The sequence below is a fragment of the Cryptomeria japonica genome, chromosome 6 (assembly GCF_030272615.1).
Source record: "Cryptomeria japonica chromosome 6, Sugi_1.0, whole genome shotgun sequence".
NCBI classification, from domain to species: domain Eukaryota; kingdom Viridiplantae; phylum Streptophyta; class Pinopsida; order Cupressales; family Cupressaceae; genus Cryptomeria; species Cryptomeria japonica.
This window is the reverse complement of record NC_081410.1, coordinates 484,342,740-484,357,984: the sequence shown is the minus strand read 5'-3', so window position 1 is coordinate 484,357,984 and position 15,245 is coordinate 484,342,740. Positions and strand designations below refer to the sequence as shown.

At 37.7% G+C, this 15,245-nt stretch overlaps 1 protein-coding gene across 13 annotated transcripts in view; it reads left to right on the top strand.

The window, feature by feature from the left end:
• Positions 1–15,245, top strand: part of LOC131052772 (lysine-specific demethylase JMJ27) — a 107,485-nt gene that overhangs the window by 52,933 nt on the left and 39,307 nt on the right. For 11 of the 13 annotated variants that reach the window (XR_009107510.2, XR_009107509.2, XR_009107508.2 and 8 more), the window contains 4 exons: positions 6,733–7,065; positions 7,681–8,175; positions 8,272–8,344; positions 8,457–8,542. Coding sequence is in view for 8 of the 13 variants with exons in the window: in XM_057987378.2 (XP_057843361.2) it covers positions 6,733–7,065; positions 7,681–8,175; positions 8,272–8,344; positions 8,457–8,542 (987 nt within the window). In the remaining 5 variants the exon portion in view is untranslated. Of the gene's footprint in view, positions 1–6,732; positions 7,066–7,680; positions 8,176–8,271; positions 8,345–8,391; positions 8,543–15,245 lie in introns of all 13 variants that reach the window. The other 2 variants (XR_009107511.2, XR_009358242.1) reach the window with 1 other exon arrangement.

The window sequence follows — 15,245 nt, the reverse complement described above, 5'->3', positions numbered from 1 at the left end:
ATACATTTGACTTACAAGATCTCATACACATATGAGTCTTTTACAATGTATCATGTCGGCTTTACAAAAGATAATTACATTAAAATACAATAAGCAAAAGTTTATTCCCTGTTGGCTGGGGTGCCAGTATACATTGTTGCCGCTGCCGGTGAAGTGCCTGCCGGTGTATGTAGAAGTCTATTGCCGGTGCCGGTAACTGCCGGTGGCTTACCAGATGAATGCTAGTTGGTTGCTATCAATGACAACATCAACTATTCTCATAAGAGTGTAGAATGCCAACAATCTCTCCCTTTGGCATTGATGGCAACACTCATGAGAAAAATCCAAAAACTGTTCCAAAAACTGAAGTCCAAAAAGTTTCCAAAAAGATGTGCTCCCCTTGAGCAAATGATCTTTTCTGAATAAGTATTTTTCTCTCCACTACTCCCCCTTTGACATCAATGACAAAGGTTGTCAAAAATAGTCAAATGAGTGCAAAAATTTCACCTCAAAGTTTGTAACCGGTTGGTTACAATCTGAAAGATGTCTGCCAAAACCAAATTTAGACTCTGCATGAATCTTTTGTTGTCGGTCAGGGTTGCCTCAGTCTGTTGGATCGTGCCGGTGAGATAGTGCATGTGTTCTTCAGGTGATCGCTCTCCTTTAAGTAATGCCTTAGAGATTTCATTTCTCAGAGAGATAAGATTGTCTAACTTAGGACCAAGTTTATATTTAAGTTCTCTGGCATTAGACTTAATCCTTGCCTTCTCTTTCTCACGTTTCTCCAATTTTTCTTCAAAACCTCCTATTTCCTGCTCAATAATTGATATAGGTTCGGATGAACCAATTATGTTATTAGCTATGTCATCTATTTCTTTCTGTACTCTGCTGATCTCCTTTTCTATGTCCTCTGTCAAAAGATTTGGTTTGCATGTTTCCTTGTCAAGCTCCTTGTATTCCAAAATTGTAGAGTTCAGTGCCGGTAATAGTGTATTCATGTGTTATGTGCACTTCTTTATTGTGTCTTCAAAGAATTTGTCCTTTTCCTTTTCAACTTTCTCCTTGAAGGTGTCCTCATTCACCTTGTCAATGGTTATTACATTATCAGTAATAAATTTTGACAGTGTGTCCAATTTTCCTATAGAATCCTTGATGTGATCAGTGTTACAATTTGGTGGAATCAACTTTAGAACTGGTAAAGTGTTATCAATTGCCTTGTAGGCCAATGCATTGCAGTCTGTTATCTTCTTGATTGAATCTAAAAGTACTTCAGTAACATTTGTAGGTCTGAATTCACTTGTTGAAGTGTCGGATGTTTGACCAATTACCTTTATTACCTCTGTGCTTCCAACATTAGTAACCATTTTGTTTGTGTTTACCTCCGGTGGATCAGTCTGAGTTTGCATTTCAACCTGTAAAGGTTTGTCTGATTGTTTAGGTGTCTCAGTGATTGCCGATTTCTCTGCCTCAGTATGTACCTCTGCATCTGTAGGTTTTTCAGTCAGTTCAATTGTCGGTATCTCTGTCTCCGGTGGCCTTGTGCCAGCATCTTTTTCTTCAGTAGGTTTTTCTGTATCTGATGGTTGCTCTGTTTGGGTTGGGATCCCAACCTCAACAGTCTCTACCGGTTTCTCAGCTATGTTGCCACTGTCAACATTATCATTCTTAACCTCTGTACTATCCTTATCCACAACAATATTTACTTCCTGAGTATCCACATTCATGGTAAAAAGTATCCCAGATTCAAGATTTGTATCATCATGTGTGATACCTTCAGTGTCAAAGACCGGTGTATCATCTGTGTGTACCGGTGCAGTATACAAAGGTGGTGGCGGTATATTATCAGTAATCTTGATGTTCGGAATTCCACCAATCTTTCCTTTGCCCTTATCCTTATCCTTCTGATACACTCTGAATGTCTTCTTTGGTCGGTTCCTTTCCTCTTGTTTTTCTTTTTCCACAAAAAATATATCCCAGTTATCAGTAGTCTCTTCTGCAATCTCATTTACTCTTCCTGCCATTAAACTTACTTGTTGGTGCCCACTGGCAAAAACGGATCTATTAGCGTCACAAATCAATTCATCAATTTCCTCTTTTGAATTCACAGGATGAATAGCTAGAAGTTTTTCAACTTTTAGTTTCTTATCTAATTCCATCACTGCTATCCTTTTTGCATCCAATCTTCTATACAGCTCATTTGGTAAATCATCCACAACTTCAATTAAGACTTTCTTATATATGTCCAAGTGTAAAATAATATTGTTCTCAATGCTTTCCTTGTCAGAATCATTAAATGAATTGTACAGTTTACTTACATTAGCCAAATTTCCATCATCAGTTATTTCATTCAACAATATCTAGTGAAGGTGTGACCGGTTTCTGTTTCTTCTTAGGAGTTAGTTTCTTGGCCGGTTCCCTTACTGCCTGTTGTTTCTTCCTCAAGGTCCTTGTTCTCTTAGGTGAAGGAGAGGGTACCGGTGAAGGTTTTCTCTTCCTCCTTTCAACTCTTTGCTGCCTTGTCACTGTCGGTTCCAGAAGATGTGCCAACTGGTGAAATGTGTGCCTCCGGTTGCAGTCCTTCAAGCTCACTAGCCGATATGCCACTGATGTTCATTACATTTTCTTTGATTTCTTTTACTTTCTTAGAAGCATCTTTGATAAATTTTTCTCTTTTCTTCCTTTGCTTCATTGTTTTTACACCACTTTCAATAGTTTCTGCACTGCCAAAAACTTGTTCCGATGGTTCTCTTGGTGCATCCAGTAATGCTTTAGCATATGTCTTAAGAATGTTTAGATCTACCTCATATCCCATTTCAATTACCCATACAGTCCTAGGGAGTACAGTTTCCATCCATGTCTCATCCTTTTTGATAACAAAACAGATTTCTTTGTCATACTTGTCTACTATACTCTGTGGTAATCTTTCTCTAGTTTTCATCTTAGCTTGGAAAGTTTTAAAGTATTCAACTATGTTGTTGTCCTTTGTAGTTCCCATGCTGGTGAAAGCTTCCTGTATTTGTTTTCCTACCGGTATATCATATCCAAAGTCTTTGGGTCCTGTATTGGGAATCTCCTTAGTGAAATACATCATTAAACATACCAAAAGGTTTCCAAAGCGGAATGTGCCTTTCTTGTCACCTTTGATCTTTTTCAGGTTGTCAATAAGTTCATCTTTTAGCCATTCACATACATCAATCATTGCATTGTTGTTAACCGTCTCATAAGCACTGTGTATGCAGAGACTAGAAACTGAATTTAGCCTGTTAGCATGTGTAGTCTTGTATCCCAGAACCATACTCACAAATCTCACATTGATGTCCTTAATATCATACACTCTTAGTGATCTACTGTCAGATGTTGCTCCGGTTAGGCTTATCATTGTGTTGTTGGGAATCTTTTTAGTTTTATCAGGTCTTTTGCCGGTTGAGGGTAAACCAGTTACTGCCCTAATTGCTTGTCCGATTATTTTGCAGACAAAATCCAACCATGAGAATTCTCTATGTGCTCTACTTAAAACAATCCTGACTACTTCCTCTGGAAATTCAGGGATATTCAATATCTCAACAAAACCTAGAGTTTCTACAATCTTGTGTTCAGGTTTAACAACACCATTTTCATCACAAATTACCGTTTTAAACATTTTCATCAATTCCTCAGAACCTAATTCTTCAATGTTGCAATGTATATAAATCCTAGGGTCTTCTGCAAAACCTACACCTTTAGGAATTTTTGAAAATGCCCCTATGGAATCATCTTGCTTAGCTACTTCGGGAATTATTTTAAGCTCGGGCCTAGGGTGTTTCACATTTTCCACAATAGTGGGGTTCTGAACAAATTTGGGAGCAGAAGAAGAAGCCATTGAAAAATACCTTTAGCTGCCTGAAAATATTCTGAATGCTCGGAGAAATCACTTCGCACCTTTCCTTGAATGCCTTTGCTCAGTTTTCACGCTCTCTGCTAACTTGAATGTTCGGTGTGTCGAAAAAGAGGGAAATCAACTGATTTATAATGAAATTTCTCTCATCAACCGCATTAAATGCTCGCCAGTTAAGTGAAAACTTAACACATCTGCCGGTAAGGAAGAAATCTATCTTCTCACCATCAACTGAGGGTACTCTGCATGATTTTCAACTTTTTGCAATACCCCCAAAACGGGTTACTTCTCAGTTGGATGAAGAATCTCCTGTCGATGGAGTATTACTCTGTTCTACCGGTGCAGAGACAGTTTCATCAAATTTCAGATCTCTCTTTCTAATCCATTGTTTTGAAAATTCTTGCTTTACCTCATCTACCTTTTCTTTGCCTTTCAAACTGGATCCTTTATTGTTTACCGGTGAAGTCTTGCTTCTACAAAATTTTGCAATATGTCCAATCTTGTTACAAGCATAACAAGTTACATTATTCTTCTGAATAGCCTTTCCATATCCTATGCCGGTTTGTGTTCTGCATTGATTAGATAAGTGCCCAAATCTTCCACAAACATAGCATCTCACATTCATTCTGCAGTTTTTTGAATTATGACCAACTTTGTTGCATTTGGAACATTGACCGGTGGGTGCATTAATGTTTTGATTGTTTCTAAATCTACACTGATTTGCTCTATGACCATACTTGTTACAGTTAAAGCATTTCTCATTAAATTTATAAGCACTAGGTTGTCTTACTGGTTTATTGTGATCATGATTGTTTGCTGTACTGGAACTCTCTCCAATTTCAAATCCAAGTCCATTAGTATCTCCATTAGGTTTCTGATTTTTCACCATATCATCAAGTTCCTCTGAACTTTTCTTGAATTTCTTTTTATGTTTATTTGCAGTATCCAGCTCATTTTCCAGAATTCCCTTTTGTCGCATAAGCTCAGTTATATCATGTTGCATGTGAATTAGATCTGTCTTCAGCATATCATTTTCATGACTGAGTCTTAGATTTTCATTTCCAGCATCATTGAGTCTCCTAGTCAAGTCTTCTTCATTCTTCTTCCTGTCTTCAATGTCTTTACATAACCTCATAGTCATATCTTGCATTTCATTTTTCATATTATTGTTCTTTATTCTCAACTTGTTTACAAGTTCATTAAGAGTTTCCTTTTCATCATCATCTTTCTGCATCTTCTCATGAAGTTCTTTTATTTTATTTCGAGCTATAGTAAGATTCTCCCGAAGTCCTTGAATGAATTCCTGTGCAGTCCTCAGATCATCTTCAAGTTTGATATTCTTCAATTTCTCTGCATCATAGTCTACAAGAGCTCCTTCCGATTGTTTTCTTAAGTTCTCCATCTGTACCGGTGTCAGAATCTTCCTCAAGCTGTTAGGCTTTTGAAAATAGAGAACCAAGCTCTGATACCAATTGTTAGGATTAATGACAGTCCCAAAGACACTGAGAGGGGGGGTGAATCAGTGTCTTACCGGTTAGCAGAATATTTAAACTTATTAAGAACTTTGCATCCCAAAATAGTGTACCGGTAAATAAGAATTAATGTAGCAAATAAGAATAACAGAGACATCATAGAGAACACACCATAACACAAGATATTTAATGAGGAAACCCGGTGTGGGAAAAACCTCGGTGGGATTTGTGACCCACAATATTCACTCACTGGTCAATGAATAAATATTACTTACAATGAGGGGCCTGCACATGCAGGAAGGCCAACCGCCTAGAGCTCACTGCTCAATAAGAGTCACACTGACTACAAAAGGTGGATTATCAAATCCAATACAATGTACTGCTTTAAATCAGCATCAACTATGCCAAATTCAGTACTGGTTTAAGCTCTCAGTCTATAACCAAAACCTTATACAAGATTTGCCTTATGCATTCGCATATAACATCCTTCCTTTTTCTTATTTTCTACATTCTCTCTACATACCTTATATTCATTTCTCTAATACATTTGACTTACAAGATCTCATACATATATGAGTCTTTTACAATGTATCATGTCGGCTTTACAAAAGATAATTACATTAAAATACAATAAACAAAAGTTTATTCCCTGTTGGCTGGGGTGCAGGTATGCATTGTTGCCGCTGCCGGTGAAGTGCCTGCCGGTGTATGTAGAAGTCTATTGCCGGTGCCGGTAACTGCCGGTGGCTTACCAAATGAATGCCAGTTGGTTGCTAGATGGTTGCCATCAATGACAACATCAACTATTTTCATAAGAGTGTAGAATGCCAACAATATCATTTGGGGTTTCTAGTAGCATTACAGTCAATATCATTAGATCTTTTTGCAGTAAGATAGATCAACCATTATTATGTTTTCCACATGTAGAAAATGTGCATTTAGAAAGTGCAAATTGTCATAGACGTTCACAACAGATTCATCATATGACTGGAAGTTGTTCTATGCTCTTTTTAAGGTGTATAAAGTCTGTTGATCACTTTATTAGTTGTTTAATCAGACAAGAGTGGCTAACTTTATATTCTCTAAAGCAGTGCTAGATGGTAAAAACTTGTATATACATCGTTGTATTTAGTTTTAAATTTATTTTACTTTAACCAAAGTAAAGTTTGTCTCAATCTGTTTCATATATGTTGAACACTTGTGCAATTTTGAAAATGTTTGACAATATTTTTTGGTTACTATTTGAGCTTCAGCTAGCAACTGTCAGTTTTAATTTCAAATATGTTCATGAAATGTTTTATCAAGATAAATTAAGTTACCTATGAGTGCTTTCTGTTTATTTGAATTTGTCATTGTGCCCAGCACAAAAATGCTTCATATGGTCTGATATGGTATTTCATGTTGCAGGTTGAGATCAACATTAACCAGTTTTTTAAAGGGTATTTAGAGGGTCTTACTCGTAATGATGGCTGTCCTCAGATGCTAAAGTTGAAGGATTGGCCTCTTCCAAATTTCTTTGAAGAATGTTTACCGCAACATGGAGCTGAATTGATTAGTATGTTGCCCCTTCCAGAGTATACCCACCCCAACGATGGTATTTTTAATCTGGCATCAACACTTTCTCATTGTGGTGGCTTGAAGCCTGACTTAGGGCCAAAAACATATATTGCTTATGGGACTCGTGAAGAACTTATTAGAGGTGATTCAATCACAATGTTGCATTGTGATATGTCTGATGTGGTAGGTGCCATTTTTGATTGAAGGTTTCTGTATTTGATTGCTTGAACTTCTGTCTAAATGAGAGACTTATAATGAATATGTTTTACTCTCGATTCTACATCACATGGATTGTTGATAAATCCTTGAGGAATTTTAAGTCTGTTTCATTGCTCAATTTTGTGTTTATTGATATTTGTTCTTCTTATTTTACTTGAATAAAAATAATAGTGTAAATTGAGCTTAAAATTTGTCACACATACCAATTGATCACACTTATAAAATTCTGAAACAAAAGCATTGTCATGGTTAGAGTTTGGATTGGATTTCAAATTCCAAAACACTATTGTTGAATTTATTTCAAGGTCCAGTTCTAATTGATTTACATGCCCTGCATCTGTTGAAACAAAATACTGCCATGGTGTTATTTTTACTCAACTGTTCATGCTTGAATGGTTGCTTGTGTTTAAACATTTCAACAATGTTTGCAAATTTCCTTCTATGATGACAATCTATAACTTCATCTTACTTCTGCTATGCACTAAGGGCCAAGGCCTTAATATTTCTTATTTTTCTCTGTTATTGCAATTACCTGCGAATACGAGAGTATTATTTATAGCTTTCATTTATTCCTTTCAGGTAAATGTTTTGTCACACACTGCTGAGGTCAATTTCGCAGATTGGCAAGGAACCAAGGTTGAGAAAACACGGGAATCCTTCAAATCATTAGATTTGAAAGAGCTCCACTTAAACTTGGATGAACTGGGCAGCAGTGTCAGGCAAGAAGATTCAAGGAAGTCAGCTAGAAAAGAAGAATCTGAAGCAAAAGAATATGATTTATTAGGTTCTGATTGTGTTACTGACATCAACTACCCCTCACCACAAGAGACTGAAGTTAATGCAGCAAAGTCAAATGGCTCACGAAAGCATGAATACTATTATGATTGTAAGGCAAATGGTACAGTGAAGTCAGGAATGGAAGAAAAGGTTGCCTGCAAGGAGGGAAAGAGAGATGGAATATTTGGAGGAGCTCTTTGGGATATTTTTCGTAGACAGGATGTGCCAAAATTACGATGTTATTTGCAAAAATACTGGAAAAGGTTTAGTCATAATAATGCCCGCTGCGTTGATTCTGTAAGGATTTGATCATGCATTTTCTTGCTTTTAATTCAGAGTATTAGTTTTCCAATAAATGATTCCATTTATTTGAAACGATAATTTGTGTGCCAGAAAATAAATCCCTTTCATGATCAAACAATATTCTTGAATGAAGAACATAAGAAGAAGCTGAAGGAGGAATTCTGTAAGTAGTAGTTCAATTTTCTGAAGGAAATTAGTCTTTGTTGGCAGCAATGGATAACTGTTTTCAGCCAGTGCTTAACATCTGCAAAATGGACTTCTCATTTTATATGTAGCTGTGGAGCCATGGTCGTTTGAGCAACACCTTGGTGAAGCAGTTCTTATTCCAGCGGGATGTCCTCACCAAGTTAGAAATTTGAAAGTGAGCTTGTTTATGTTTATAAGCATTTTTGAGTTTCTGTAGTTCTCTGTATATATTTTCATTGTTCCATGTTTGTTTGATTTAAAGTCACTCCTTGCATGTTTTGTTAAATCCTATTGCTTTGATGACAATCTATGCATTTTTTATGTTAAAAGCACTCTTAAGCTTCTGTAGGCATTTGGGGCAGTAGCCAAGTTACTAGAAACATTCAATTCTGCATGATGCTATGATTGTTTTTGTTTATGATTTCATTTTGATTTCTTAATTAATCATATAACTGCATTGTAGGAAACAATTAAACATGATAGCAGTTCTTTTGACTTAGAATGAAGTTCAATATCTATGTTTCGAAATAAAGCTCCTTAACATATATTCTTCTCAAAATCATCTGATGGCCGCACCTATGCAGAACAGGATCAAACTTTCAGCAGTTCTGCTGCTACGCTGATTGCCTGTAGAGATAAATCTTCAGCTCCTTGTCAAAATGATTCTTAACAGACTGGAATCCTGATGTGATTGAATTAGACTGTTGTCCCTTTAAAACTATGCGAAAGGGACAGGATTATGCTTCTAATTGTGATGCCTAAGTGCTGAAATTTATGAGTGTTTGCATAGAATGAAAATGAAATAGTAAATGAATGAAATGAACATGAAAAAGAGGACATATAAAAATTTTTCTGTGGAGAAATTAACCTAGGAAAACTCCAGAAGAATAAGGCCATACCTTTCATCTTTCAAATTGGCAGATTGATTGCACCAAATTGCCAATTACCTAAGAGCACCTGTACATAACTACCTTTCAGAATACCATTCAAATTCATACAAAAACACTTTCTATAGTAGACATTCAACTATTTTACTGAGCTAACCATGAACTTTCTAATACAAAACCATGTGGAGTTTGAAATTAGCCTGCCCATGCTCTACAAAACTCATTACTAAATCCCATGAATAACACCTCTATCTATGGAGGGAGGTAAAGTAGGCCAGTTGAAGTACCCTCCATGTGAATAGTGATGTAACGTGTAAATTGCATATTGGCTCTCAGGTGCAGTGGTGTGCACATCCGCCAAAGTTCACTAAGTGCACACCTACAAGTGGGCATTTTCACACTCAAACTGCTAGGAGTTAGAAAACCAAGGTTGAGTTTATCTACCTAAGCAAAACTTAAAATGGTTAAGCTTATGTAAGTTATTCTTAACATTTTTTTTTCACTAATATCCCCTCTTTAAGATTTCTTAGGGAATGCGAAAAAAGATGCTAAACCTCATATATGGAGCCAGACAACTAGGTTGATTAGGTACTGTTGGTGTTTGTTTTATCATTTACCAAACATTAGAATAAGATACCCAAAGGTATTCTATCCTCTCCTGAAAAATCAATGCTGATTCCAAGGTCTATATGTGCGAACAAGCGACTTTAGTGGGATAGCTACTCGGGTAGTGTTGGCTGAAAATCTCAAGGGGGACTTACGTTTACAAATGTCTTTTAAGCTTCTGGACTTAGATTTATCAATTTTAGGCTCTCTTTTTTTTGGATTTTCGGGGATTTAGACTTTCAAAAAGGGAAAAAGGGATAGGGTTTCAGAAGGCTGATCTAATCCTACGAATTCCGGAGACGGTATTAACTGTGTGCTCTCAGGAAACCACACTTTGCTTTGCCACACTGAGTACAACTACACAAAGCGGGTGCAATCTTCAATGGGTTGTGCTTATGATCGGAATGTTGGCATGCACAGAGGATAAGCTCAGACTAACTTTGCACAGTGAGATGGAAATCATCCATTCACCAAAAGTATGAGCAGAGATACACCGTCAATTAATACTTATCAAATCCTTCATTCAATTCTAACAACATGAAAGCAAATCTAAATTAACTTTAACTAAAGTGCTGAGGAAATTGAAACCATGCTAATCATTCAAACACCAGAGATTACAAAGCCTTAAGAGAAAGCGCACATGCAATATATTGTGATGTGCAACAATATTTCAAAAACCTCACTCTCCAAATGAGAGGACGTAGCCTTATATAGTTTTTCAAAAATCAATGAACGACCAAGATCAAACAGTGATCAAGGGCCCAAATTGAAAGTTACAAACCCTAATTAGGGTTTCCTAAAGCTCTATTAGTTTGAAAGAATGAGAAAGTGACAAGTGGCACAACTGCTATTGTCACTGAGGTGAGTGTCCAGTTTCCTCTTTTGTAGATTCAATGTATCTGGACACGATAAGCCTAACCTCTTCCATAGTGACAATTAGCAAGTTGCTAATCTGGAAGTCGATGAAGTCCACATCATCAGTACATGTGGCCAGGATGCCTTCCCACTCAATTGCCTGGACAAGAAAGTTCTTGTCAATGAAGAGAAAACTTGCAATCCTTGAAAGATGTCCTTATCAATCATCTTCGAGTCTTTGAAAAAACTCGATTGAATTCAGGCTCTCAGGTTCTTTGCCTGCAAGTGTTTTTCTCGTATACTCTCTTTCTTCCAGATCTCTGATGCTACACGAAACACCTTACTCAAAATTTCTCTGACACTTTCCTCTGTCTCAAAACACTTAGTTTCGGATTTCTTTAGGACTTCAATCCTAGTGACCAAAGCATAATACCAGGTGTTAAAGTCATATCTATCCCCAGCCTGTATGACACCTGCATCCACCAAACTTCGTTTTGACAGACCTCGGATAATCTTAAATTGCAGAAGTATTTCATCTTGAATTTCTTCAACATCTTCCCAATTTGCAGCTAAGTCCTGAATTCGGCTGACCAATGAAGAGGCCGAGTCATGTGCTGATACTAAATTTTCTACAAGTATGTCAGCACGTGTTGAAGCATCTGAAATCCATTCCTTAGCCTGTGTGAATATGCCTTTCATGTCCTCGTAATCTTTCATTGACTCTTGCTGAAGAGGCTGCGAAGGGTGACTGGTATCTCATGGTTGAGTGGTCTGGTTAGATGCAGAATATATTTCTTCCACTGTTGGTTCTCTTCCTCAACCTTCTTTCTTTTCTCCTTCTCTTGGGCTAGCCTTGCCTTGAGGGCATTGCAAGAGTTGTCAAAGTACTGGACTTCTTGGTCCTGAGTAGGCTTACCCAACTCTATAGTAGTAATCTTATAATCCTCCGGGGCAATATTGTCCCGCGTTTTTCCTTCCTTTGGCACAGCTATCTGAACTGTCCTAAACCTTGCACTATCCCTCTGAATCAAAGAGAATTTTCTGGCTGGCTTAGGTGGCTTGACTATGATTGGTTCGTTCACCTTTGCCAGAAATGCTGCTGTATTCTCTTCAGATTGAGTTTCCTTAGGGACCTTAGCCCTTATCCTTTCCCTCAACCAATCAGGAATGGTTGACTGCTCCTCAATATTTTGATCAAATCCATCATCTCTCCTTCCTGGTCCAGTAACTATACCATCAAGGAAAACTACTGGGGGCTCAGGCTCTTCAACTTCTGTGGCTGCATTTAAAACTTGTTCCTGTTGATTGTAACTAGGTAGAATGCGGATTCCAATTGCCTTAAGGCAACATTGGAATCCGCCAAGGGCTGAGCCCTTCTCCTCTCACACGCTACTCTTAGGGCTGGGCCCTTTTCTCATCCCACACGCCACTCTTAGGGCTGGGCCCTATACATCTCGCATTCCTTAATACCTGTTGTGACGTTTTCACACATCGCCCCATTGCAAATGGGGACCCATGTTTTGTGCTCGTTTTGTTCGTTTTCGCTTTGCTTTTTTAGGGTTTTGTTAGTTTGTTAGTTGTCTGGATTTAGGGTCAAGCCCTAGGGTTTTTATTTTTGTCTTTTCAGGCCAAAATCCAGTCGGTTTTGGGAGCTTTTTGAATTTCCTTCTCTAGAATGCAAATTTTGAATGCAATGAATTCGCCAGAATGGTCTAATTTTCAATTGGAATGTTGATGCAGAGCTTAAATTTGTCTAAGTGTTGAAGATGAAATGTGAATTTTTGTCCAATTGAATATTTTTGACCAAATTTTGACTTTTTTGATTTTTGATCCTAGGCGTCTCAAATGATTTGTTTTCGCCTTGTGAAGTGTTAAAATGTGTAAAATCATGTTATTTTGGCCTATAGGAGCAAAATCGCTCCTGTCCCTCAGTGAAGGACGGGAGCTCGTTTTCAAATATTTTACTATTCCTGCAGGGTCAAGATGAATTACGAATTGGAAGTGATGGAGATAGGCGAGATCTTTCCACTGAATATAAATTGAAGATTTTCATGAACACAGAAATGCCTCCAGGGGAAAAATCGCTCCTGTCCCTCAGTGAAGGACCGGAGCTACAAATCCAATTTTGCTTTGTCCTTGCAAGATTTTAACGTCTTGACGATGTGAAAGGGTCCAAAGAGGTACATTTTATCAAATGAATATAACTTGAAGTGCTGTCGGGGAGATCACATGGATAACCAAGTCCGGCTTGAGTGAGGTCCTGATCCTGAAATTTGGCTAAGTCTGGAATGTCCTGACCCTGAAATTTGACTAAGTCTGGAAACTGAAAAAACCTCCAAAAACTAGATTTTGCAATATAACTCCTGGAGGTCTGAAACCACTCTCAAACATCCTGAAAGTATATATGGAATATAACTTAAAGTATAAGTGACATTTCCTTCTATGTTTCTTCTATGTTTCTTCTTTCTTATACTTAAATGTTATATTCCATTAAAATTATCCTGATAAAGAGTGCGAAAAGTCAAATTTCGCTCGTGTCCTTCTCCAAGGGTCCAGAGCGAAAAGCGCTCCTGTCCCTCTCCAAGGGACCAAGGCGAATCGCTCGTGTCCCTCACCAAGGGTCCAGAGTGAAAATGATTAGTTGAGCCATTCCTGACCTTGTTCGGACGAATCGAGACATCAAAGGCATGGTGAAGGACGAAATGAGCATGATAGAGCATCCAGACTTGATCAAAAACAATAAAATGCTTAAGTTCGCTCCTGTCCCTCAGGAAGGGACCAGAGCGATTTTTGTTATAGATGATTTTCTCGCCAAGTTACGACCGATTTCAAGGCATGGATGAATGGAAGGACGCATTATGAACCCGTTGAATATAAATCTGGAAGCTAGCAAAGTGAAGTGAAGCATACAAAGCCAAGATCGCTCCTGTCCCTCTCCAAGGGACAAGGGCGATGATCCCTTTAATGCGCTCAAAACTTCATGCGAGCAAATGGAACAAGCGCAAAAGGAACGAACAAGGGTGTTACTCACTTTACAATGAAAGATCGAAGTTAAAAGATGCAAGATGGACGTGGAAACAAGAAGATCGCTCCTGTCCTTTGGACAAGGACCAGGGCGATATCACCACAAAAGGACATTCAATCGCAAGGATAAGTCAATCAAGTTCGAAGATCCCAAGGAAAATGGCAAATTCAACGTAGAAATGAAGACCTTGGACGTAAAATATGCAAGGATCATGACCAAGGTAATGGATCGCTCCTGTCCCTCAGTCAGGGACTAGGGCGATGAGGTACGTATCCTTCATCTTCAAAATTTGGCGCTCAAACACATTTTTTTTGAATTTATTTAAATGCTTGGAAAAAAATCGATATTTAATTAAAAGCATTTAAATAGCGCATGGTATGTATTTATTAATTATTTTTGCCTTTGTAAAAAATCGAAATTTATTAATTAAAAATAAAGGCATTTAATAATTAATTATTAATTTAATAAAAATCAAAAGGGAGCGCTTGGGTTTATTTTGTCAAGGTCGGCCTTTATTATTTGTTTTAAAAATCATTTAAATTGCCTTATTTTTTTACCAAAGTCGGCCTAAGCAAATTGGTGGTAAGCGCTTATAAAAGAGGGTGGTGAAGATCATTATTTTCACATTGTCATTTTATCATCTCAAGTGCGATTTAAGGAAGACAAAGGGAATAGTGCGAATTGTGTTTGAGAGGAGCGAATTTCATACAAAGGAAGGGCGAAATTATCATTCAAGAAGAGGAGCGAATTCAATCAAAGGTGGTGCGAAACTACTATCCAAAGGAGAGGCGAACTTGAAGTTTCAAGTTAGGCGAACTTGCCAAGGACATTGAAGAACACATCAAAGATTCCAAGGGTGGCGAAGTTGATAAGAGGAACGTTCTTTTGAAAATCACATCATACCACTGGAGCTTGTCCACACGTAGAGACCCTACATCAAAGAACCTTGGAGTCTACCTAACTGATCCTTTACGCGAATCTTCAGCAGTTAGAGACTATTTTCTCAAGAGAGGATAAGATGCCTTTAGGTATTTTATTCTGTGTATGATTGTGTATAAAATACACATCAACAATACCACGCTACGTGCAAGATAACATACTTACATGAATAGGGCCGACCCTATCTAATAAAGGGTTTCGGTTAAAGTGATACAAATAAATTAAAGGTTATTAATTTATCATAAGTCGACTTGATTAGGAGTGGTTGCTCTCCTATAAATAAGTCATATACCTCTCTCAATATCATTATGTAGTCTGCAAGCAAATGCAAAATATATCCTCCTTGTGCAGTGAACTCCTTTACAAGCAACAGGTCACAGCGAATGTATTCTTCTTGTACAGCGAACTCCTTTACAAGCAATAGGTCACAACGAATGTATTCTTCTTGTACAGCGAATGTATTCTTCTTGTACAGCGAACTTCCTTACAAGCAGTAGGTCACAACAAACTACATCTATGTGCAGATCTAAGTGGTGCTCACAGCGAATTCCATATATGTGCAGATC